At 31.3% G+C, this 27587-nt stretch overlaps 1 protein-coding gene and 1 long non-coding RNA gene across 2 annotated transcripts; one reads left to right on the plus strand and one right to left on the minus strand.

The window, feature by feature from the left end:
* The first annotated feature begins 12461 nt into the window (after positions 1-12461).
* On the plus strand, positions 12462-17617 carry LOC126738609 (uncharacterized). Its single transcript, XR_007661395.1, has 2 exons — positions 12462-13853; positions 17217-17617. It is a non-coding gene; the product is annotated as an uncharacterized LOC126738609 (long non-coding RNA).
* Positions 17618-19981: 2364 nt separating this feature from the next.
* Positions 19982-27377, minus strand: LOC126738687 (polygalacturonase-like). Its single transcript, XM_050444127.1, has 5 exons — positions 27000-27377; positions 25186-25394; positions 20612-20735; positions 20359-20559; positions 19982-20300 (listed from the first exon to the last, which is right to left on the minus strand). Exons 1-5 carry the CDS (start codon positions 27289-27291, stop codon positions 20035-20037), a joined length of 1092 nt encoding a protein of 363 aa, XP_050300084.1. The 5' UTR covers positions 27292-27377; the 3' UTR covers positions 19982-20034.
* Between the last annotated feature and the right edge of the window lie 210 nt (positions 27378-27587).

Genomic DNA, 27587 nt, shown 5'->3' on the forward strand with positions numbered 1-27587 from the left:
AGTTCAAATAGTCACGCACTGTTATACGGAAATGAAACCACATGTTCGCTCGCACATTTAAAGGTACATTGTCTAGTAAACCATTTAAATAATGCTGTAGAAAGTCTAAATAAGTGTCGCCAACTAAAATTCTAGGAAAAAAAGGACCAATTAACTCATCTCCACTAAACCTGTCCCTACATTAAGGCTAAAGTGCTCCTGGTGGTGAGATTGCCTAATTTCGTGCGGATCCTGTGCTGCCCAAACATGCACATTGTGAAAATTCACCATCCCTTCCCGCGAAAAATGAGCTTCGTCTGTGAATAGAATACTTGATAAAAAATTATTATCTCTCGCGCATCTCTGAAGTAACCACCTTACAAACTGTAAGCGCCTTGGGAAATCTTGAGGTAGCAAAGCTTGAACTCTTTGAATATGGTATGGATACAAGCTATTTTCGTGCAAAAATGTTCGTACATTCGGGAGTCGGCGATTAGGCGAAACCTTAACTGATCTTAACGATAACGATAACAATCTTTGAGCTTCATACGGGTTACCATCAGCAAGACCATAAACAAAATGGATGTCTGCAAGATGTTCGAATGAATAACGTTCATTTTCCATTTTAGCAATGTTAGCGTTTAGAAATAAAACATGGGAATAAAAACTACACTTTAAATCTAAAACGGGAAGTAAACTACGGGAATTAAACAAAGTCAACAATGACAGTAAATTTATTTTACACCAAATGTCAAGCAAGTTAAAAAATGTCTAAAACAAATACAGCCTACTACTAAAACCTCAAAAATAAAAATGTCGACAATTGCGAAACACAGCCTACTTCCTAAATTTTTTCTTTGATTTTTAACTTACGATATTGCTATCCTTTTATTCACCGCCGATTTTCTCAAAAACTAATAGTCGTATGAAAAAAATGCAAGAGACCAAAAATTTAATTTTTTGTATGGTCTATTTTTTGGTGTAGCTTAATTTAAAAAAAAATGTATGTACACATAAAATTTTGGCCGTCAAAAGTGTGCACCCCCTCAGTTTACCCCTTAAAATTAGTTTTACGCCTTTTCTAAGATAAAGAGTAAATAGACCGCCTAAAATAACAGAGGTATTCCAAATTTCGTTAAATTTGATGCAAAACTGTAGACACAGTTTTAAAAAATCGTTTTTTTTTACACTTCTTGCGATGGCTGTAGCTTGAAGGGGGTGCATTTTAGGACCCATGTTTATAGGAAAAAAAAGTCTTATTTTGACCTCAGGAATACGCCCTTAAAATATATGTAGTGAATTTTAAAACACCCTGTATATTCTTAAAATGCTGTGTATTTCGAATAATAAATCCCAGGATTTTATAGCTTCGGCTCACTATATCTGCAATATGTGGAACAAAAGATAGACTGGTATCGAATGTAATCCCCAAGTCCTTAAACACCTCTGATCTAGGAATAGGTACATTGTCTATAGAGTATTCGTAGTGTATGGGATTTTTCTTCAAAGTATATGAGATCACAGTGCACTTGGCAACATTGAGAGGAAGATTGTTGTTTTTACACCAGGTGTATATGAGGCTAAAATCATTTTGAAGTACAATCAGATATATTGTTGATTTTAAAATATATTTTATTATCATCAGCAAAGAATAGACTTTCCATTTTAAGATGCTTGGACATATTATTAATAAATAAATCAAAAAATAGTGACCCCAAAATTGAGCCCTGAGGTACACTAGATGTGGGAATTATTTTAACCGAGGTATGACCATAGCACTCAACATGCTGTATGCGTTTTGTTAAATATCAAATAAAAAGATTATTTAACCGTGTGGAAAAGCCATAATATTGATCAAGATTATTTATGAGAATGCTATGGTCAAGTCGGTCAAAAGCCTTAGAAAAATCGGTGTATATCACGTCTACTTGAGAATATGAGTTAATTGAGTCGGCAATAAATTCGGTTATAGTAACTAAATTCATGGTAGTTGATCTACCCTTCATGAATCCATGTTGGTGAATATCAATTATATTTTTCATGCGTGGATAAAGTATAGAATGCAGAGTTCGTTCAAAACACTTTGAAAAATTATTGATAATAGTTATAGGCCGATAGTTTTCAATTTTATTTTTATCATTCTTTTTATGTACAGGAATAATTTTTGAAGCTTTCCATAAATCTGGAAATGTTTCGGATTTTAAAGACAAATTAAAAAGGACTGTTAGGGGCTTGGCAAGTACGTGTGCATAATCAGAAATAAAAAACGCTGGAATCTTATCTGGTCCCACAATACTTTTAGGTTTTATTGTTTTTAAGGCACATAATACTTCTTTTTCTGTAAATACTGTTATGTTAATTGTGTCGGCATTACTATTGGTATTATTTTCCATATTAAGGGTACGTGTGGAAGTGGTATATGAGCTTTGAAAGAATTTAGCAAATGCATCAGCTATATTTTGGGGCTTAGATAAAAGATTTTCATTTGTATCAGACATATTATGGGGTAGAGTATTATTGCGTTGTGAACTTTGAATTAATTTCCAAAAACTATTGGGATCAGTAATCAAATTGTTTTCTAGTTGTGCACAGTAATTTGTGTATGAAAGTTTAATATTATTTTTTATCTGACAACGTAATTGTTTAAAGTTATTTAAATCTTGCTCAAAGCCATATCGCTTATAACGCTTCCAATGATTAAATTTAACTTTTATATCTAAAATAATCTGCGTCGTGAACCAAGGAGGATAGGTTCGTTTCCTACGGGCAGTTTTGGGAACATTTTTACCTAGTATACTATACACTTTTTGGTAAAATTGTGTAACTGCTGTATTAATATCTAAAATATTTCTTAAGAAGTCCCAGTTTACGTTAACTAAATCCTGGTATACAATACGTAGGTCGGCTCTTTTAAAATTGTAAAAAACATTCTCAATTCTGAAATTATTTTGAATTTTATCTCCAACATTTTTATATTTTATTAGTAAAGAGGGATGAAAAGGGTCTTCTTTAATTAAAAAATTATTACATCTTTCAGCTGTACAAACTTTAGATGAAGACTGTCACCATTCGTTTTCTATTATACCCTGTATATTTATTTTTGATGTCACGATATATACCCGATCCAAGAATAAAATGAATATGTCCGAGGATTAAAAAAAGTACCGCCCCTTTTATTGAATTTATCTGTAATTAAATCATAACCCTGTATATAGATGGCATGACCAGTATAAAAAATAAATGAGGATAAGTCTATTTTTTCTTAGAAGCTACTGCCATTTTTCCACAATGTTCCAAAGTACGAAAATCGACATCATCTTAAGAACACCCTGTATTCACAAAAATGCATGCTAAACGTACTTTCATTTCTCTTATAATTAAGTTAATTAAAAACCTAATAATAACAAACAACAAATTAATAATAGGCTTTGCTTAGTGAAGTATGGCTCCCAGAAGAGTTAACGCTCTAGAAAAAACGCGCTCAATCCATTACTTTAAAAAGCTAGCAAAGTTCACGCAAATTACAATTATTTCTCCACCGTTTAATTTTAGAAACTTGTCATTTAATTTTAGTGTATTTTATTACCTAAAAGTTGCATTCGTGTTTGTGTTGGTAACTAGTTTATGCGCAATAGTGTTGGTGGTAAATATAGGCCTGGCGAAAGATGAAAATATTCTTTACATACTGGCTCTGTGCTGCATTATTATTGGTTATTTATTGCTAATAGAGCAAATAATTGGAAACTATTACAAAAAATTATACTGGAAGGAATTCTATAGGGAAATTCTTAAATTACAAGAAGTTCAGCTGGACTGTTCAATAACGAAAACTCACTTCTACAAATGCATGTACCATTATATGATAATTACAGTACTGATTAGTGTGATTTTATTATATTTATTCTATAGAAGACATATAGATCCATTATTCAAAATTTTTGGATGGAAAAGTTATATATTCTATGCAATGGATATAATTGGACAATTCTACACCATTATACACAAATTTATGCTCGGAGCCTTTCTATATTTTTTAAAATGCGAATATAACTACTTAGTCATATCGGTTTTATCCATAAAAACGCAAAAAAACCAAATGGATTATATAAACAAAATTGAAATATGTGCTTTGCAATTGAGTAAAGTGAAGAGAATAATGGAAAATTTGTTTTCCACACAATGGCTCTTGATGCTTTCACTTACATTTGTTTGTTCATTGTTTTTCTCCTTAATGGTTTACAATTTTACTGCGGATTATATGATATATTGTTTTGGTATAGTAAGTATATGTAAAAAAAGTATTTACTGTAATTTTTAAAAATTATTATAACGAATTCAACTTCTTAATATATTCTAGACTTTTTCATCGGCAATTAAGACTCCTTTCTACTTTTTGTTATATTTCCATGCTGAATAGCAAAAAAAAATATTCAAAAAAATTGTAAATTTTTCATATATATCAATTTTGGTTAACGTTAAAAGTGTTGAATCTTTTAATGTCGTAAAAGTTTTTTTTAAAAGAAATAATTCTCACTAAATGTTATAACATAATTTAATAAGGAATCGAATGTAACTTTTAAACTTTAAGTTTTCGAGTTTTTCAGTTTTTTCCAGTTAATAGACTCACTTCGTGAATGTTCACTTTCAAGTTTGCCATTTATCACTAAAGTATTTTTTATTACAACTAATTTCACAAAATAATGAAAAAATGGGATTGGTAAGTTTTTTTTCATTTTCATTTGCGACTTCCTTTTATTATTTGCTTGACTCATGAGTTCTCATTGAGTTTCTCATTGAGTTCGTTAATTTGTGTTTTCATTTCTCTAAAGTGCACTAAAAAAGTAAATCAATATTTAATTAAATATAAATTAGATATTCTCATGATGTAATACGTATAGGTATATTTTTTCCATATTTTTGAATTCTTACTTAAGAAAATATCTTATATGTTTGGTTATTAGTATTAAAAAAAAAAGATTTTTTTGACGTAAGTGAAGTTCACAAATTACTAGGTAAGATTTAATTCATACTAAGAAATACTATTATGTTTACTGAAAAATGGCGCCAAAAAAAATAATGTGGTATGAGGAAAAAACAGGCAAAATGAAACATTAGGAAACAAGAAAAAGAATTCACTAAAATATGAGGAAGAGTAAAATGACAACTAGACATATATAGGCAATAGTGGAGAGAACGGAGCAAATATAGTATGGAAAAAAGTCGGTGGTACTTTTACAGGAAAGATTAGGGAATATTTCACCGCTATTTCAATACAATACAGACAATATTCCAACCAAAAGCGGCGAAAAGACATCTCGCAGAAACTAAAAATTAAGACTAAGCAAATCAAAGATTTAGACTTCAAATTTCAACACAAGGAACGGAATTAGGATGGACAGTTTCAGAACTCTCCAACGGAAACTGTACGCATTTTAAATTCCAACTGTAAACAAATTTCGTCAGAAGTCTTTTGTGGCAATGTTGCTAAAAATTACAAAAAAAATCTTTTCTTAAAACTGTAACTGAATACTTCAAAAGAGAAAATAAAGATTAATGGTAGAAAAAAAAACATGATTAGGACGGAATTTAAAACTAGAATAATTAATTTCTGAGACTTTACACGCGATTTTCTTGTTGTCTTATCTCGACCTTTTACACACTAAAAAGAGAGCTCCCTCTAGGTCCTGTTCGTTCTTCTTGGGGTACAGTTGATGTTGAAGGTTCTTCTCAGTAAAGAAGTTCTGAGCCAAAGTTCTCGTGGAATTTGTGGTACGTATGCTCTTCGTTGTATCTGAGGTTTCAAATTCCCATATTGCGTTTTGAATAAAGGTTGCTTGGTTTACCCAGCAATCTATGTTGTTATTCATTTTATAAACACATAATGCATTTATTGAGCAAATATTCAACAAGTTGTAGACTATGACCATAGGCCAGCGTCTTGTAATTCTTTCAACATTATTTTTTTGGCAAAGTTGATCTGCTAAGTCAACACCAATTTTAGTTTGGTTGTAAAAAGTGATCATCACGGGTGTCTGCTGCTTTCTTGTTTCTTCATTAATGCAATAATTATCATGATCATAGAAATGACCAATACTACTTTCATTTTTTGGGATACTGGAGAACCAGAGTGCATTTATCTTGAAACCCAAAAATTGTAAAAGTATTTTTTTCTCGTTCTATGTTTGGTAGAAATTCCTAGCTTGGGTAGCTCTCTCTTGTTTTTGTGAATTGTCCCCACATATGTAAGTTTTTTTTTCGTTTAACAACGCGCGACTAACGTAGAGTTAATCAAAAGTTCAAGATCGAAATATATGTCGTTGAAAATGTTTCCAAAGATCGTATCCGTATCGTTTAAGCTGCTAACGTCACATAAGACGATTGCGTGTCGATATCGTTTGATCGTAATTATTTGGTTACAATGTCATTGCTATGGAGAAATTCGACTCGCGATTGGACATAGTGTATTTTGACACGTGGTATTTGGTTCTTCCTTAAATTATTTACTAGTGTCTTACGTAAATTAATCAAAAGTTTTTATAACTCCATCAGGATAATTGACTACTATGGAATAAAACACCGAAAGCGTATTATTAATAACACACATTACTTCGGTTTGCTGTTAAAATTAAAAGGACGAAATTAATTAATTCAGTTATTGAAGTATAAAAAAATGTTAATAGTAGACACATATCCTCAATCGGTGTACAAAATCTTTGGCCAGCAATGTTACAAATTTTGCATATGTCCTAGATTTGACTTCACCAAAGAAGCTTTAACCGGACGTACGAGAACTGGAGGATTTATGAGAGTGCAATGTCTTATTTTACTGGTGTTAGGTGTTTCATTAAACATATACTTAATAAAAAATCCAATATTACCAGAAAAAGTATATGATTTATATTTTTTGAATTATTCTACTCTTTGTATTTCAACTCTATGGTATATAGAAACTCTTCTGGGACATTTTATGAGGAAAAAGCTCTGGCAAAGATTTTTTGTGGAAAGCGTTTTATTGCAAAGCGAAATTAAATGTTACGTTAACAAATATGAAAATCATTTACTTAGTAATGTCACCATGTATCTAAAATTGTCCGTATTTAGCTTAGTATTTTTAACCCTCATCAACTATGTGAATATTTTTAGGCATATTGAATCCAGATTTCTAGCTGCGACTATTTCAGGTATAGAAGATATAATTTTAATAATTTACCAAGACACTGAAATATTTATGATCTCAACATTGTTAATAGATATTAAAGGCAGATACAGATATCTGAACTTTAAAGTAGATGACTTAAAAAATGAAGTTAATAAGACCCTTCTGTTTAGTAAGATCGAATATGTGGAGATTCAGGCAATACGAGTTTATAGGTTTGCAGAAACGTGCAATAAACTCTTCGCTTATCAGTTTTTATTTATGGTGATCTTTACACTTTCTATTTGTTTGGAATTTAGCTTTTACTGCTACAGCTATTCACATCTGGATTTAAGCATGGTTTATTTGCTCTATATAGTAAGTAGACTAATTATTATAAATTAAATAAATTATAAGTACAATTTAAGACACAAAAAAAAGATAGGAATGTTTTTCTCTATATGTTTATAGAATATTTAATACTACTAAACGGCACTCTCTAAATATTTAAACCCCAGTGCATTCAACGACTAAAACTACCACTCAGGCAATTTATAACTAGCATGAAGAAGGCAATAATAATATCAGACAGGAGAATCAAAATAGAGTCCTATTATCTCCGAAAGCCATCAATAACAGTGCTTTAGTAGAGTTGGCTGTTAGATTTTAAACGATCGGGAAGAAGGTGATTATCTGCTCACACATCATATATCGTAGTAGTTTGACTGACTTTTTATCTTATACTTGTTGAATCATTTAATCAATTCTGGAATCTTTAAATTCAGAATTAGGCATGTAGAACATAGTGACACTAAAGCAAACATTAAAATAAAAATTGCAAAAAAAGCAGGTAGCTGCGTAACAAAATTTAGATAAACACTAGTTGTCATATACTGTGCATCTTAAAAGTTATGTCTAAATTTATTTAAAATTCAGGGGTGTGTTCAAAAAAAACGCTCGGATCCGTCGATTTTTATTTCAAGTTGCGCATTTTTGTACGTGTAGTTTGTATATACAGAGTTTCTCAAAAATAAATTACGACCATCAACTTATTTTTTTCAAATGAAAGCACCTTTTTTATTTCATTTTTGAATTTCGCGTGGAATTCTACGTATGTTTCATGCATCATGTCCTATGCCTAAAGTCAACAGTTATCGAAAAAAAGACGACCAAACATTATTATTGAAGTTCACCATACGAGTCACCTTATCTCTGAGAATTTTTATACAGAGCAAAATTCCATTCATTCGTGTTTTTTTATTGTTTGCTGGTGACCGTGTATTTTCATAGAAACTGTATGACAGTTGTACGCCAAACGTCATGTTAGAGATCTGCCGAAATCTGGTCGTCCTGCTCGAGATGAAAATGAACAACTTGACGTTTTGCTTTCTTTGGAAGAAAATCCCTACAAAGCTATTCCTGTGCAAGAGTTATTTGATGACGAATTCGATAGGCAAAATGAGTTTTGTGAACGCTTACAAAACCTGTGCAATCTAAATAATAATTTAGTAACAAATATTATTTTTTTCGATGAAGCCACGTTCTGTTTGAATGGTAGTGTGAACAGACAAAATTGTCGATATTGGGCAACAGAAAATTCGCATTGGATGATGGAGGTAAATACCCAGTACCCTCAAAAATTAAATGTGTGGTGTGGAATAGTGCGCGGAAGAGTAATAGGTCCCTTCTTCTTTGAACAGACTTTAACGGGACAATTGTATCTCGATTTTCTCCAATTTGAATTAGTTCCAGCATTACTAGCTTTATTTCCAAATCCATTGGACCCAGACTATCCTGACGAAGAACTAATTTTCCAGCAAGATGGCGCTCCTCAGAACTATGCTGACACTGTGCGTACATTTTTGGATGAAACCTTTCCTAATCGGTGGATAGGAAAGAGAGGACCCATCGAATGGCCTGCTAGTTCGCCTGACCTAACACCAATGGACTTTTTTTTGTGGGGATACCTCGAGTCGAAGGTATTTATTAATAGGCCAAATAAACTAGACGACTTGAAAGAGAAAATTCGCAGAGAAGTGCGCGTGCCTTGGTTATTGTCAAGCCGTGAATGGCAACGATTTTGAACATTTAACTTAATTTTTGTTCTTTTTTTATTTGTTACAGGAATCGTATTTTTTTCGATAACTGTTGACTTTAGGTATAGGACATAATGCATGAAACATACGTGGAATTCCACGCGAAAAAGGTGCTTTCATTTGAAAAAATGAAGTTTATGATCGTAATTTATTTTTGAGCAACCCTGTATATACAAATTTCACGTACAAAAATGCGTAACTTAAAATAAAAATTGACGGGTCCGAGCGTTTTTTTTCGAACACACCCCTGAATTTTAAATGAATTTAGACATAACTTTTGGGATGCACTGTATATTTACTTTAATGAAACCAGCTTGTCTAGAGTGGTTTTTTCATTCTTAAATTTTAAGTAAGCGATCATTACCTACTTTTGTCTTCAAAACTCGGGTGCAAGAAAAGTCATGGAATCTTTATGACTCGGCTTCAGCTAGTGTGATCTAAGTTGGTAGATCGTGGGGTTGTACTGTTAAAGATAAAAGTAGTGGCTTCTTCTATCTCGCCTATTGGGGTTTAGAGCCTCGAGTGACATTTAACATTGATACACAAAAGGTGTTTGTATCTTCAAGGTCAATGAAAGATCTCAGATGAAAATTTAGTCACGGACTATTTTTCTTTACAGTTATAAATTTCTTATACTTAATAAAGCAAAGTCAAATTTTCAGTATAAGCATAAGGTTTTTAAAAGAGTTCATATTTTATGATATTTCGTTTAATAGAAGAAATCACAGATATCTGGAAGCAAAATTTGGTGGATGTTTTTAATCAGAACTCATGCCAAAAAGAAGCAAGAGACAAGAAACAGGGAAAGCCATAAGAAAAACCAGAGCAGGCGAAAACAATACCAATAAAAACTTAAAAGCCTACCCGGAGGCGTATTTACATAGTATACTACAGCACAGAGCACCAGAGAACTCGGCGACTCTGCACTGGAGTATAATATGTAATTGAGAAATGCCTTATTTATCACTACATACTACACTACGCTACAGAGCATTAGAAAGAAAAATGTTTTTATGTGATTTGTTTGGTGCTGTAAAATTAGTAGTAACATATATAATTATTGTGTAATTATTTATGTTGTTATTATTATTGATTTATGTTTTTTTTGCTGGCGTATTCGATATACAAGATAAAGGATGTTTAAGTATTTAACAAATATGATGCGACTGGAAAATTTGAAAACAAATAATGTTGTGAAGCCTACAAAATAGTAATAGGGCAAAAGTTGATTTATATTATTCTGCAATTCATATGAAATTCATGATAAATTAAAAACTCCTTCAGTGGTTAAGCTTGACTACGTTAAGTATTCTTCTGAAGTTAAATTTTTTTGCAATTTCAGAAAAGTTTGCAAACTGTTTAGAATTAGAGTAAAGATATGACTATAAGAGATTATTTTATTACATTAATTTTAATAGAAAAATACAGATTTATAGGCATTAAACAAATATTTATTAAAAATAAACACAGATACTTGACGTAAAATAGAAATAAAATATCTCAGTCTACCAAACTTTATGTTAGTATGTTAATCTTATTATCTAATTAGTTGTATTAGTATCTAAATTAGTAATTTTATTATAGTTAGTTAGCCTTAAAAAAACATTTTAATGCGATTTGTCATTTTGGGGATTGCAGTCCACAGTTTGGTTAAGAGACCTTGGAATCTTACGTCTTCGGATGATTTTTTCATTTCATGATTTCTGCTTTATTAACACATAAAAATATGCTTCTAATTCTACAATTTCTAATCCGCAAAGTCTTGAGGTTTTACTTTCATATTTTAATCAAAAGTAATTGCTTTATTTTTGTTCATTTAAATTATTTTTGTTCAACTAAATAGGTAGCACCTCATTAAAATGTTACAATAAAATTTATATGTACTTATTTAGATACATACTTTGTATTGATTCGTGTTTTTAAATCAAAGCACTATCAAAATTCAAAAACCCAAAATACAACACACTTTCACAACATTGTTTTTAAATGTTAAAGTAGTATTGTACTCATTAAATATTTTAACACGCTTCATCTTGTATATTAAAATCACCAACAAAAATGAAACAAGGACCAATAATAATAATAACAAATAATTACACATTTATTCACTTTGTTACTACCAATTTTACAGCACCAAACAAATCACATAAAAACATTTTTCTTTCTAATGCTTTGTAGCGTAGCGTGGAGAGATATTTAATACTTAGCCGGAAAAGGCCTCAAAAGACCTAATAACCAACTTTGACAACTGAAGCAGAATTGAATGAGCAGCTCCAAAATTCGATATGGTCTTATTACTATAAATTAATCTTTCCATTAATTAAAAAATGTATTTAAGTAACACTTATTTTTATTGTATTGAATTTAAAAAAGTTTATTAAAAATTAAATTGCGAAACTTTTCGTGGGATTTGACATTGATGACACTAATTAACTTAGCTAAACATTATGGTTTTGGATAAATATAATTCTTCCATGTTAGCTGGAAACATAAAATATTTATATTTGGTTCATAAGAGGATAGAATATCGTTAGATTGAAATCTGGTTAAGATAGATTAAGAACACTGTCTTTACTCAGATTTGGGCTGGAGCCTGTTAAGTTGGACTGCCCAACACTACCAGTAGTACTTGCAACTAGTAGGATCAACACAACCCTCTCCGACCAATATCCAACTTAACATCAAAACTATCGAGCGTTGTAAGGTTTAGATAGAACACTTTCTATATATTATTTAAAACAAATTAATTATTTTACATTTTTTAAATGTTTTACCTGTGAAAAAACACGGATGTCAAAAGATTCTTCCGTCAATGCCAAAGAACAGAGATATAACAGCGGGACTTCATTTAGCTTTACGACTCATAGAGACAAAAGGATCTATCACAGAAGTTTGAAACGTTCTGAGATAGGTCATACAAAGTTCTTAAAGTCAACTTGTCCTTTATTATGTCCTTTATAAGATACAAAAGGACGTTATTTACTTTAACCGGTTGGCTACTTATTATTGAAACCACGAAGGCGCTGCGGCAAATCTAACCAATGCGGGATTTAACACTCGATGAGTTTACGACCCATCATTGTAATGGTCGAAAGAGTCGGTACGGCTATTTTCTACCTGGTTACCAAAGAGGCGTCACATCAAAAGGCAATCAATCTTTAAGGATGCTTGAATTGCTTTAAGTTCTCTAAAGGAGTAGTTGCTTGCCGAGGACCTGAGAAGCCTGGCAATTTCCAAACTGGCATGCGGACTCGAAAAATTGGTTTGGAAAAGAAACGAATTATGTTAGAAGTCATCCTCAGGTTTACAGGCGTGCGATTTGTCGAGTTGTGTTATACTCCTCAACGCGGATTATTATTTTTACGAGAGCTCCTGTTGTAAGAGGAAAACCTTCTGTCGATATTTACCATCATATCATTTTGAGAGGAAATGAACTAAAAGGAAGAGTTTTTACTAAGAAATCATGCCAAAAAGAAGAAAGAGGTAAGAAACAGGGAAAGGAAGAAGAAAAAGCCTCTTATTTGACTAGTTTATTAAAAATTAAATTGAGAAATTTTTCATGACATTTGACATTGATTACACTAATTAACTTAGCTAAGCATTACGCGCCATTTGCGGTTTATTGCCTGTGTTAAAAATACCAAAACTTTTTTGTACCCTTGTATAATAAAGTTCTAGTAAAAAATTCTAATTATACAATCTTTTCTTGTAAAAAAAGTATTCTTAGTAAATGTCAGCCTGAGAATCCGTTTATTAGATATCTTAATTTTAAAATCTAGATACTTCTTTCTAAACAAATTGGCTGACCTCGGGCACCAGTAACTTTTTACGTACTGTCAAAGTGACAAATTTAAACGCTTCTGACGCTCTTCACAAGCTTCTCAATTACTCCCAAAATAAATCTACATTTTTTAATAACATATTTGTATTTCATGTGTTTTCTTACAACTTATAAAACACATAATGGCTCATAGACCAATAAATTTACCCTTTTCCGAAATGTCGGATATGGTTTTGATGTTTAGTAAGTATTAAATATTATTGTAAACAGTAAACACCTGTCAATTCCTAACTAGGAAATGTGACTCCAATGCTAGACACTATGTCCAGACATTCCCAAACCGATTTCATTCAAAATATTTTTTAAATTTGATTAACCGTCTAAGGGAGACTAAAGTTTTAGCGAAAGACGGGAGGATAATTGCGGCCAACCTCGTGCGGTTCAACCAGGGCAAGAGGAAGAAATTTTAAGAATTTTCGAAGAATCACCAAACATTAGTACTAAGGTTTTGGCTGAACGTGTGAGAAATATTGGGAAAACCGAGACACAATATTTTATGGAGTCAACAACTTTACCCATTTCATCTTCAAACTTCAGGTCTTTTACCCAACGATTCTGAGGCAGGACTTTTGAAGATGGTTGTGTGAAATGAATAATAGAAATGTGGATTTTATAAGGGTGATTCTGTTTACTGAAGAAGCTACGTTCACGAGAAACGGCATGACAAATATCCATAACGCACACATATGAGCTGAAGAGAATCCTAGGGTCATAGTTCAGACACATCATCAAGTAAATTTTAAAGTCAATGTGTGGACAGGTGTTGTGGATAACTTTCTCTTAGGACCTGTTATTTTACCAGGTAATTTGACTGGTGATTCTTTTTTTTTTCTTGTTGCAAGAGCGAAACCGTCTGTCGCTTTTTTTCGTCTTCAGGAAGCGGAGTCGGAATATTGGCACAACTTTTAAATCGAAATAAATAGTAGTAAATAATTACAGCATAAATAAATGTTTTCAGTAGTGTCGGTCGTAGTATGTAATAAATCAGGCTTTGTGTATCCAGTATTTTAATTCACACCTAAGCGATCGATAAAAACGCTACAATATGAAAAAAACCTTTTTCTGGTGTCATCAAAACCTGAGAAGAGAGCAGTATTAGTGTAAAATATTCGTTAATTTACGACGGGAAAAAAACATTAAGGTGACAATTTAACATCCAGAAGTAATAATATAAATGAACTAATTACCTACGTTAACTTCACGTAAGTTATGCATTAATATTTAACTTTAATTAGCATGTAATTAAAGTGGCTTTTATTAGGTGATATTTTCGTGCGCAGTCATTGGTAATAGTTGTGACTGAAAACACCTCAAAGTTAATCTTATAAATTAATGAACAGTATTTAATTTTAATGGTTCTTTAAAAAAAATTTAATCATGGTTATTGGTACTACACCCCAAAGTGAAAATTTTCCAATTAAATACTTTCAAAAAATATTAACAATTTCAGAACCAGTTGGTCTTTCGCCACCTTTTGATTTCTCCAGAAAATGTTTCATTAGACAACGAGCGTACTTCTTTAAAATTGGGATAATATGTATGTTACATATAACATTTCTTTATAGATTAATTTTACACACTCTTGAGGTCTTATCAGCAGACACACACGTTTTGCTTTTCACTTTAAATATTTTTTTAGGAACTATTGGAGAAATTGAATTTGTAGTTGGAGCTTTCATTAGAAGACTAACCTGGGAAGACTTTTATAATGAAATTATAAATTATTCAAAGCTTCTAGAAAAGAGACAACAAGAAGATCACTTGTACAGATTAATGTATTTTTATTTCGGAGTTATATTGTCATTCATTATGGTAATACTATTAACGTTTTTCATAGCCGATACACAATTTGAAATAAAGGATTTATTTCCTTTAAATGAATTCGTTGCCCAATTTTATAACTTAACACACCGATTTATAGTTTGCACATTTCTATATTTTATCAAAAACGAATTCAATAGCCTAAGCACCTCAGTCACAACTTTAATTTTGACAGAAAACAAATCAATTTACATAAAAAATATTGAAGTACGCGCTTTAAAACTGGAAAATATTAAATGTATTGCGAATCAGCTGTTTTCGGTTCAATTTTTCATAATGTCTATGGTGGCATTTTTTTGCACATTGGAGTACTGCCTTTTGCTAAACTACAATGATCCGATGAACTGGTTGTATCTAATTTACGTAGTAAGTAGATATCTATTTTTAGCCATTAATTTTTCCTTCTTCACTTTAAGTATATAATCTTCATTTTATTATATAATATATAATCTTTGTTTTATTCTAGGTATTTTGCAAATGTATGACATCTGACATTATAACACGAAACTTTCTACACTAACTAACTACTAACTAACACGGGCAAGGAAACTCCTCTCGTTATTGATTCAGCAGCTAGTTGAGTCTTCATTTGACAGTGACCCGTAATCTTATTTGTCATCTAATTTACTTTAGTTTGCTTCTATGGCCATTCGATTATCGAAGTGCGCGATTTACTGAAAGAGCTGATCAGTGCTTGCAAAAATCTATCAAATGCAATCGCAACCGCATTCTCTTAAATTCCACTGGAACATCAGAAGCAGCAAAATTGAACCGATTTCTTCCGTCATCCCCCAATCGCATTCTTCGCCAGCGCTTAGCTGTCCTTTACAATTTTTGGTTATCAAAGTAGATAATTATTTTCTTTTTAGGCTACCTCTTTACTTCATTCTTCTTCTAGAGTTGATTCAGGTACATGCGTGCTTCTGATAGTGTTCACCTCCTAGAAAGCTGTATGGGCAACTTCTTTTTTGTTATCATGGCTATAACGTGCCTCTGCTTCCAGAGCCGATTTTTATAGATCTCGTAGTGTTTTATCCTTACATAGAGGAAGCTTCGGAAGGTTCAGCTCTGTGCCAGGGTTTGATCTGATTGCTCCTCTTTTGCAAAGACAGGCGAGCTCATTTCTGAGCATTTTCAACCTTTTTGCGGCGGTCCACCATATCACCGAGCAGTCACCTTGGGCCTAATGATAGCGGTATAGAGCCAGTGCAGAATGTGCAGAATGTTAGATTTGGTACCCTCAGTTCTGCTGGCCACTTCCTGCCTAGTATCCATTATAACTAGCATAAAATCGCAGTGACCTTCTTCACAGCATCACTTGCGGACATCATCGTTCTCGACATTCTTCGAAGAATTTGGGAATTCTAGCTTTACTTGCAGGGTATATGACACTTCTTAGTGTTTTTTATTTAAATTTTTAGTTTTGATTTGACTAATACTTTATTTTAGGCCTGATAATGCTCTAGCTAGAGCGAAACACGTGTCGCCTGCGAGTATTTGTTGTAAGACCGTGACTTCGTGTTTTCTTTGTTTTCGTCAATTTACTTGAGCCTTTAGTACATACTTAATGGCTTCTTAGTAGATATTTATCAATGCGTTTCTGCTATTCTATTTTTAACCAAAAGTAGAGGAAAACGTGACGCTACAAATCCGCTGACTGAGGTTTTGTTTTTACCAATTATTACTCAGATTTGGACCTGGATTTTTCTTTCAATTATACAGTCCAGAATTAAAGTATCTTTAAATTGTTAAAAATTTATTAAGGATTGGAGTGTAGTGGTGCCTCTTATAAATTGAGAAGATATGTATATATCTTCGTATATCGTGGTATATAATACCAATGAGCTTTAAATTATCAAGTAGTGGTAATAGAGCTTGAGGACCTAGAAACACTTACATATATTATATCTCTTTTTAATAATTATACAGGAAAGTATTAATAAAGGTATACTTCTTACATAAATAAACATTAACTGTTTCGTTGCTAAAAGCAATTCTAAAAGCCTAATAAATTTTACAAAATATTACGATTTCCTCATAATTATTATCAGTAATGTCATTGAAAGAAATAATTAGAGATTGCGGCACGTTGTTATACTTCTACAGTGATGGCAATAGGAGCAATAAATTATAGCCATCATTCTATTTCATCGTCGGCTATTCATATTTTGTCAACAACCGATAAAGAAGATTTCTGTTTTCTGATTGAAAAATTGCAGTTCTGCTATGATGGAACTTCATTCGGATTAAAATTTAGATTATTTAAATGATTTAAAAAAGAAATTCTATATGAATACACAACATACTTATCACTAAGGTATTCTTAAGAATATTTTTGTTTTAGATTCCGATTTTCGTATGCATTTATGTCTGTGACGTAACATATAAAGCAGCTCAAAAGCTCACTGCAAATGTACTCGCAGTATCCACGACCTTCAAAGATGATCCAGAAATATACGAGAAGCTAAAGGACTTATCATTCAAACTTCAAATGCTTCAAAAGGGTTTCACCGCTGCCAGATTCATAAATGTGGATAGAAAAGTTGCTGTATCACTTCTGTCTGCTGTTGGTACTTACTTTTTTGTCATACAGCAAATGTATATTCCAAGAAGGAACTATTAAAATAAAATATATTTACAAGTGTTATTATAATATTTTTTAACTAGTAATTGTATTTATTGTACACATCTTGTAAAAATTCCAATATTTTTGTGCGCTTTTAATATATAGTGTATGCTAGCAAATTTTCTTTATATTAAAATTTACTTGATAATGATTTACTTGAAGCATATCAGCTAAATACTTACACGCCAACGTAGCAAGACTCTAAAAGCAGAATTCAATCAAATTTCAAAACGTAGATCTAGCAGTTAATCCTATTAAAAAAAATACCATTTTGGTAGAATATTTCTTGACCTATAACTCTGTGATAACTGCTGAATCAATTGAAAAAAAGGAACCATTGCTGGAATTTTTAGATTCATTCCTATAGTAGTCTTGGACTACATATATGTGGCATACACATACATTTATACATATATATGTACACAAGAATGTGCTGAAACCGAAGAAAATATAGGTTCTATATCTGCAAATACTACTTCACCAGCCTTAATAATAGAAAAAAAGCATATTATTTATTATTGGTGATATTTATCAGATAAATTCAACAAACAGATATAGGAGAAAATCTGAAGTTAGATTTTCGCTTCACCAAGGCTTGGATTGCTTGATTTCTTGAAGACTTAATTTCTGAATTGCTTTTACCCCTACAGTTTATGTTTTCAAGAATATCTGTCTTAATGTTACCATTAACCATTGCTTATTAATTGCTCTAGATACAGGGGGCAGATGAATCTAATAGAGAAATAATTAAATACAAGAAAACTAAAAACAGTGACGTCCGTCGACTATATGAGAAATGTGCTTACATCAATGATTATACATTGTAGTTATCTATTACTAACTACTTTGGGTGAATAATAAAAGATAAAATACTGCATATTTCAATTATGATAAGCTCATTCATTTAATACATAATAAAGATTAGTTAGAAATGTATCTTAGCTTTGCAGCTATCTCCCTTGAGATTTTTCCTTTTTTTTTAAATCCGGTCGAATGAGGAATAAAAGATTGTAGTAGACATAGAAATTGGGATAAATGAACTGGAGTCTGAAAAATAGAAGATAAAATAAAATTCCGCTCGACTAATAAAATATTTTATTAGTCGAGCGGCTTTAGATTGTTTTGGTTGAATTTTCTGCTATTCGAATATTTGAATCTTCGCAATATTGAAAAGTTTAGATTGTGTTTATTTTTTTGTTAATTTGTTTGTTAACAAATAATGGCTGACGCGCCACGTACACCCCAAGAAAAGAGTACGAAAACATTTGACCAACGGAAAAGGCAGTGATTATGAACATATATAAAACATGTGATAACGAGCATTCAGCATACAACAAAGTGCAAAAAGTCCAATTTACAGCGAATTTATACGTGAAAATGACAAAAATTGTTGTGGTTAAAATTTGACCGTTTGGCATCCAACCCTGCTTGATTAAAAAATAAAATTTAGCATATTATTATTTTTTTAAAATCAAGCTTGCCTTGGTACGAACATTTTTTAAATTTTATAAGTAGGTAAAGTGGAGGGTAAAGTAGTAATTCTAGGCAAGATATAAAAAAAGTTTATGAGAAAAGGTTGTTAAGAATGCAAAATTATGCCCTAATACCGCATTTCATAACCATAGACCTACTTTGATTTTTACGTTTTGTGTACCAATAGATTTTTTTATTCATATTTAATTATTAGAGATTGAAATTTGTAAAAATCAAAGTAGGCCTATGGTTATGAAATTCGGTATTCGGGCATAATTTTGCATTCTAAACAACTTTTTCTTATAAACTTTTTTTACATCATGCCTAGAAATACTACATTACCTACTCATAAAATTTTAAAAATGCTCGTACCAAGGCTTGATTTAAAAAAAAAATAAAAATATGCTAAATTTCATTTTTTAATCAAGCAGGGCTGGATGCCAAACGGTCAAATTTTAACTGCAATTTTTTTAGTCATTTTTACGTATAAATTCGCTCATCTTTAAACACACTGTACAGCGTCTGTCCAATTAATTTATTATAATTTTTAAAGAAAGCTAATTTTCATTAAATTAGTTCAAAAAATTAATTCGGTTCTGATGAACCTGGCCAATTACACCCAAAATGTTTGACCTGGCACGATTACTTAAAAGGATTACCTATCCCTTTTCGGTAAACCCCAATATATTAACATAACTTTGCATAACAAAATACTTAAAAGAGATTATTATATATATCTGATCTGATTATTTATATACCTGACACAACCTCAAAACCGGTTTAGACCCATTTTACAGGCGACCGTATTATATTTTAAAAAAGCTGCTTACAACAGCAAAGCTGTACGGTAAAATAATTTAAAATAAGTAGGCATAATTCTCTTCGTCTAAATTTGCCAAGGTTGCATCGATGGGCGGGCCTATATTTCGCGCACATCATTTACTCCATCTGTTCGGTAATCCGACTATAAGTGTAAATAACAGACTAATAAAATTAGTAAGCAAAAAAACTTAAATTAGCTTAATTATATTGATTTTGTAATTGCGTTTTTTTCAATTAAACCTCAACATTGATATCCATTTGGAGTAAAATTGGTGCAATTATCTTGAGCGGTTCCATATATTTCCACCCCTTCCCATGTCCAATCGAAACATCCATCTTCTGCACATAAAATAAAAACTGGTACAGCCTCACTTTGCACACTACCATATATGTTTGTCATGGTCAGGTTATGTATGGGAATATTGTTCTTTGGTGGACCATCTTCTGGTTGGCCAGCTGGCAGGTTTACGTAATTTTGCTGAATATTGATTCCATAATATTTGCAGTCTAAATAAATGAATGCAGATGTTTAGCATATCATTATTGGGAAAGATTTTATTTTTACCCAGCATAGTAATATTCCTATAAAGAATATCTTTGATTAATCCGTTACCAGCATCCACGTGTGTCTTAATATGTATACCATTTTCAGCCATCGTGATTATTGAATTTTCAATAATAACATCCTCAATTGTTGCAGTGCCTACGCTTAGTGAAAGACCATGACTTCCGTGACAAAACATATTTCTAACAATTAGATGGGTGCCTAAAAATGTATTATTTAATCAGCAATAATGGTGATCAGTTATTTTATTTACCACTATTCAGGACAACGCAGTCATCTTGGTTATAGATAATAGAGTTTTCTACTAAAATGTTTTTACTCTTACTAATACCAATTCCATCAGTATTGTGACCAAATTTGTTTTCTGGTGCTACACCCTAAAATAAAGCAGAATCTTTCTTGCACGATTTATATATATATACACCACTGATGATGTCAATAGTAAAATGTTCTTATTTAAAAACTCTGTTACTAACTTAATGGACAAACACGCTCCTCTCTATCATAAAAATGTATATGAAAGGCCTCTTAATCCATGGATCACAAATAATATCAAACTATTAATGAAATTAGGAGATAAGCCCAGGCGCAGTTGTATTGAAACTAAATCTGAAGCTGAATTAACTTATTATAGATCGCTTACAAATTTTACAAGACATGCAATAAGAATAAATTAGTTATTTTAAGAGATTGGGAAAGAACTCTGGACATCCGCAAAATAGTTAAACATTATAAAAAACCTAAAACTTGATGATGATTTGCCATTATCTCTGCAGGATCCGGAAAAATTAAATAACCTCTTTCTAAACTCAAACAACACAAGCACATCGGCATCTCCGGATAAAATTACATACTATAAATTAAACATGAAAATTTAAGGCATGATGCAACCAAATTTTCATTTTCTCTTATAGATAAAATTACAACCATCGATTTAGTGAATAAAATCAAGAAAAATCTACTGCATTTTTCTTAGCATTTCTATACAAGATTTAAGATTATGTTTGCATTGATCCCCTGATCAATATTGTTAACTGTTGCATTTTTAAGGGAGATTTTCCAGATATCTGGAACAAAGCCATTATCAAGCCAAAGTAAAAAAGAGCGAGCCAAAAAAAATAGATCTTAGGCCAATAAGTATTCTGCCAGTGCTATCGAAAATAATAGAGCAATTTTTATATAACCAAATAACTGCATTTACTGATAAGTTCCAATTAATTCCTGATTGTCAGTCGGGTTTCAGGGAAAAATTTTAGCACCACTACATACCTTGTCCAAATTTCCGACGATATTAGATTTAACAAGGAAAAAAAAGGATTTAACCTTATTTGTTAGAATATAGTAAAGCTTTTGACACTATAGATTACAACTTATTACTTTCCAAACTACATTATATTGGCTTCGAGTAATACCATTAAATTATTTCAAAGTTACCTTTTTGATCGATTTTGTTGTGTAGTTATTAAAAATGAAAACAGTATTCTAAAATCAAAGTTTAACAAAATAGAAAAAGGCGTTCCTCAAGCTTCAATTCTATCACCATTACTTTTTTCAATTTATGTTGCTGACATGAACAAATCACTAAAACACTCTCAAATTTTTCAATATGCAGATGACTCTCAACTGTATTTACCATTAAACTTTAATAATATTCAACAGGCAGAAGTAAATATAAATACTAATTTAAATAATATTGCTCTATATGCACAAGAACACAATTTAAAAATAAATCCCTCTAAATCTCAAGTAATGATGTGTCATTCAAATTATCAGATTAGAGAGATTAAGAGCTCGTCGAAATGTTTTTATACCAATTACTGATGAGGTTAAAAATTTAGGAATGTTTATGGACCGCGAACTAAGATTTGAAAGTCATATCAATAATAAATTAAAATTGGCATATCTTAGATTAAAAAATATTTTACACTTAAAAAAATATTTTTCCTTTACGAATTACGAATCCCTTGTAATTTCTCTTTGATTATGGAGATGCTGTTTATACTAACTCGATTTCTGGTGTACTTTGTAGAAAAATTCAAAAGTTACAGAACTCATGTATGCGATTTACTTACTCTATACCTTATAGACATAATATATCACCGTATCTGAAAGACAACCAAATTCTCAATATGTCAAACAGGCGAAAATATAATTTTAAAATTCCAGGTCATCGAACAGCAAATTTTCAGAAGTCTTTTCTATATAATGCCACAACGTTATGGAATAATCTCTCAATAAATACTAAAAATATGTCAAAATGGAATTTTGCAAAATATATAAAAGTGTTTTTGCTAGAATCACAATAAAACGCAAAAGTTTTTAAAATGAAAATATAGACGTTTTTAAAATGCTATAATATCTATGTCGTAGCCAGATTATAAAAGCTGTCATTTTATAAAACGACTAGGCGTTTTATAAAACGACCATGACAACTTTGCCAGAATGTCAAACGGTAATGTTTTCACCGTTTAATATTCTTGTGGGTGGAGTATTTCAGTTGGTTTGTAAAATACGAATTCTATTTAAAAGTATTTATTAAAATATAAATTATTGATATCAACATACATATTTGGCAGCACTAAGCAGATAAAAAATTGTCCTTGTCCTATAAGACAGTTAGATGAATATGTTAATACGCTTTATTTTATGAATAAAACAAATGAATAAAAATTTATTATTTATTAATAAAAAGCACTAAAAATACAAAAATAAATAAACATTTAATATTCTTATTATGTATTATGTATACATAAGCATACTTAAAACAAAAAAAAACAAAATAAACGTTGATGAAAAAAAAGTTCATTTATTGGAACATGGACCACTAAAATGGCACCTACTGGTACATTTTCCGCGAGCCTTAAAACAAAGGCATTTCTTAGTGCAACATTGCAGTTTACTAGGTTTGCACTGACATTTCTTAAAACCTTGTCCTCCAAATTGCGAAACCTTAGAAACTGGTTCCCTTAGAGAGATATTAACATCTGGTGTGACAAACGGATTAAAGTTAGAATTGCCAACTGGATTTAATTCGTCTCTGGAAAACCATCGATTAAGGCGACCATGCTCTGTACCTATCTGGTATACCCCATTTTGTATATCCAGAATATTTCCTAGTACCCCTTTTGGGTCAAGGAAACGCCTATCAAATTTTGGAACTTCCACAGATATATGCTTCCCCACTTGCAAATTCTTGACTTTTATTTTAGTTATTTGGGCCATTTGGTCAGCTGCACGTTTTTGACCAATTGTACATTGTGTTCTTTGTGTTTTTATTAATTCTTCCTTTTCACAAAGATATCATCACAGGATAAGCTTCGCTTTCATCACAGGATAAGCACAGTTTTCGTTTTGCCCCATTTTCTTTATTAAAAACATTTTTATTTTCGGTTATACAGTTAATAATCGTTGACCCCGAAGATAACCCATTACCCAAAAAACTTGGAAATTCTTCAACCTGATTTATTTTATGCGTTGTCTGTAAAATAATATTACCATCCATATAATTATTCTCTTTGACATTATCCTGATCCATTACTACCACTTCGGAAATACTTTGATGCCCATTACAAGTACCTTCTTCTCTCACAACAATATCCTGCAAGACAATTGGTATGTCATCAATGTTAAAGATCTTTGAATCTGGTTCTGTCTCATTTGGAATATTTTTTACGATAATGTCGCTTTCCTCGAAGCTGTTTACTGAATTTTCCTTCATCATATCTTCTAAATCCTCTTCTGCCGAAATGCTTTTAACTGTTTCATGCGGTAAGCTACTTGAATAAAGCCCAACCTGAACTTTGAGGTTAAGGTCTCATTACTTATTACTTGCAACTTACAAGGATGCGTTACGTTAAATGCAGGATGATGAACAGATGAAGATCGATTGGACACAATAATAATTATTAATTAAACTATACTATTATAATTATTATTGATGTGTATGTTTCATGTTACATACTTACCCTTATAAAACTCTTCTAACTGGGAATAAAAGTAGTTTTTATCTACTTCCGCCGCTGCTACTTTAACAGGATCCATATTTTTAGAGTACTAAACAAACCAAGAAGAGTTGTAACTAAATGAACCAAGCAAAACTGAAATTATGGATCAAATTTGAGTATCTGGCTAATACTTGCCGCCGTTTTTTAAAAGACTAAAATGCATCACTCCTCACAATGTCATAATATCAAACGATTAAATGTCTTTTTAGCGTTTAATAATCGGGCCAAGCAGTTAGCGTAGTTTTATAAAACGCCTAGTCGTTTTATAAAATGGCTAGCCAGATAGTAAAATAATGAGTTGACACTTAATATTTGACAATCTGGCCGCCGTTTATAAAATGACTAGGCGTTTTATAAAACGACAGGTTTTGTAATCTGGCTACGACATATACATTTACTTAAGAACCTCTCAGTGTTCCTGAAGGCCCTCTCGGATGTCGCGGATCAGTCCTCCCTTGTCTGTCGGGGTACCACCGAGCCAGTTTCGACCTTTTGCGCACCATACATGTGACTTTTTATTTTGTTTCTTTTTCTTTATGAATACAATTTTTTTTGCAATTATTTTTTCAGCCTTTCGTTCTGTTAAGTTATTAAATGTATTAGTAGTAGTAGTAGTAGTAGGGTTGTGTCACTCCTGGTATCCTTAATGCCAGGTGTCAACGGTTTTAAAAATCGCGATACCATCCTTTTTGTCTAAAGAAAACTATGTGATTCTGCTGCAATTAGCTTCTAGTTAGAATTATTTTTCTTTTTATGGGCAAATAAAATATTTTGAATTGAATTTAGTTGAAATTATTAAAAGAAATTTAAATAAAATCAGTACCTCATCTCCCTGTAAATTATCAATCTTCCAGTTTCTAAGAGTAACATTTTCAGATTTAGAAACGCTAGTACATCCAACAGGACAATTTTTGATGTTAATACTTTCCAAAATTGCATTAGTTGCTGAAATTGTGAGAAATTTTGGCTTTGTTGTACCCCATGTACCTTGTCCATCCCAGTATAGCGGGCCTTGACCATCAAGACTTGAACCTGAAATTTAAATAGCTGTAATTACAACTTTACGCTTTTGTTTGGGTTGGAGTAGTTCAATGCTAACAAAATACTTTTAAACTTTTTTAGATTTATTCTAATTTATATAATATCTGTTACATATCTCTAGATATTGCGAATAAATATTGAAATTTCTAATTTGGCCGTGCCTTTCTACCATTTTGATTGGTCCAATTAAGTACGTCAAACTATCAAGTTAGCAGCAAGTAACAGTTTCCGTTGCGAAGCAAGAGGACACTAGCAGCAGAATTTCTATGATTTTGTATGCAACCACCACTTCTCTATATATTTGTGTTTTGTGAGTAAAAGCCTGAATTTCATGAAGGTAAGAACATTACTTGTTTATAAAATTTTGCAGAATATTACGCGAGAGTTTAGATATTTCTAAAATATTTTTTTAATGCAAGGTTTATATACGTTAGGTGTTCAACTTTTATGCATGTGTGAAAGGAAGTCATGGCTCACTAATAAAAAAATAAACAGAAATATGTTTTTTTTTTCTGATTTTTAATAAAAAAATACAGGGTGTTAAAATATACAGGGTGTTTTCAATTTTTAATTTTCTGCAAAGCTATATCTTAAAAAATGAAAGGGATACTCTGCAATATCATCCAAAATTCTCAATTCACAAAAAAAAATTCACAGGGTCACTGTACAATCCACATAGAATGATAATCTTCAAATATTTATTATGCTGTAAGTTGCATTATGCAAATTAAAGTGTTATAACTCTGATAAAAGTAGGAAAATTAAAAGTCTTTAAAATTAATTGTTTAGGTATATAAAAAGCTCAAACAGATTTTCTTTGGCTAAACAATAAGTTAACCTATTATAAAAGCTATTTCGTACTTTCAAAAGAGTTTCTGGTTGAATGAAATTGGCACATTCAATAATTTATCTCGCAATTCTTGCAAAATTTGTTGGTCTAATAAATTCATGTTTGTAAATGGTCTCTTTAAGATAAAATTTCACTCTCAATAAAACAGTCATTTGAGAACAAATCTAACGTTGTAGGAGGCCTTTAATAAGATGGTTAGGAAAATTATTTGTTAAAAATCCTTTTATCATAACCGCATTATGAGCAGCACACTTATTTTGTTGAAAACAGACAGATGTCACGTCTAAATTTAGACAATTTCACTAAATTAAGACAATTTGAATGGCAGGGACAATTTGGTTTTGGAGCAATTCAACGTATTTTTGTACTTTTAAAGTACCATCAATAAAAAATGATACTGAGTCCGGAATTGAAAATTTCTATGCTTATTTGCCCGAAATTAATATCGAACAACAGAAGGATTGTATTTTCCATGTAATGGAAAAAGAGATTTATCCTAAGTTTTGAAATATTTAAAACATTAGAAGTACCAAGCTCTTTAATACAACCAAATTTCGGTTCTTCTCTTTTCTTTTCTACTTTCCAAGTAATTACTGCGGGTTCATAGTTGGTCAACTTAGTTGGCCATGGATCTTATCGAATGGTTTTAGCAACACTGTTAAGAAGAGCGAAGGGATAATTTTTACAATTTATTTTTTTATGCATAAACGACTTATTAGTACTATATATTTAATAATAATACGTACCTGGTTCTCCAATTACAGTAATGTTGTTACCCGAAATAGTTACTAAGGGCCCTATCCACACAAAAAATTCAAATAAGGTTGTTCCTCGAAATACTAATGTTGATCCTTCTGTTAACTTAAGAGTCAACTGTTGACCTTTTGGTACGATCAAGCTATCAATGACTATATCTTTGCAGTTTGCCACCACATTTGACACATCTTCGAATTCTGTTATTACACATTGATCCGCTAAACTTAAATGTAATTTTAAAAATATTGTGAATATTAAGAATGGGACGTTAAAACCGTACATTTTAACGAATTAGTGAGTTGTTTCATATATTTAAAAATCTAATCTGAACAATTTTTAAGCTGTTGTCGGATAGTGAGAACCTTGAAAATTATTTAATGATAAAGAGCGTAATTTCAATAATAGCAAAATAAATTTGAAGAGCAGGATGTACATATATATCGTCATTCTAGCAAGATAAAATAATAAGTGTAAATTGTTAGATTGAAATAATAATAGTAACAAATTGTCTTTATTTAAAAAATATATTGAGGTCAAAAAGTGTCAAAAAAAAATCACATAGCATGAGGCGAAGTTTA

Source organism: Anthonomus grandis, chromosome 7 (assembly GCF_022605725.1).
Source record: "Anthonomus grandis grandis chromosome 7, icAntGran1.3, whole genome shotgun sequence".
Classification (NCBI taxonomy): domain Eukaryota; kingdom Metazoa; phylum Arthropoda; class Insecta; order Coleoptera; family Curculionidae; genus Anthonomus; species Anthonomus grandis.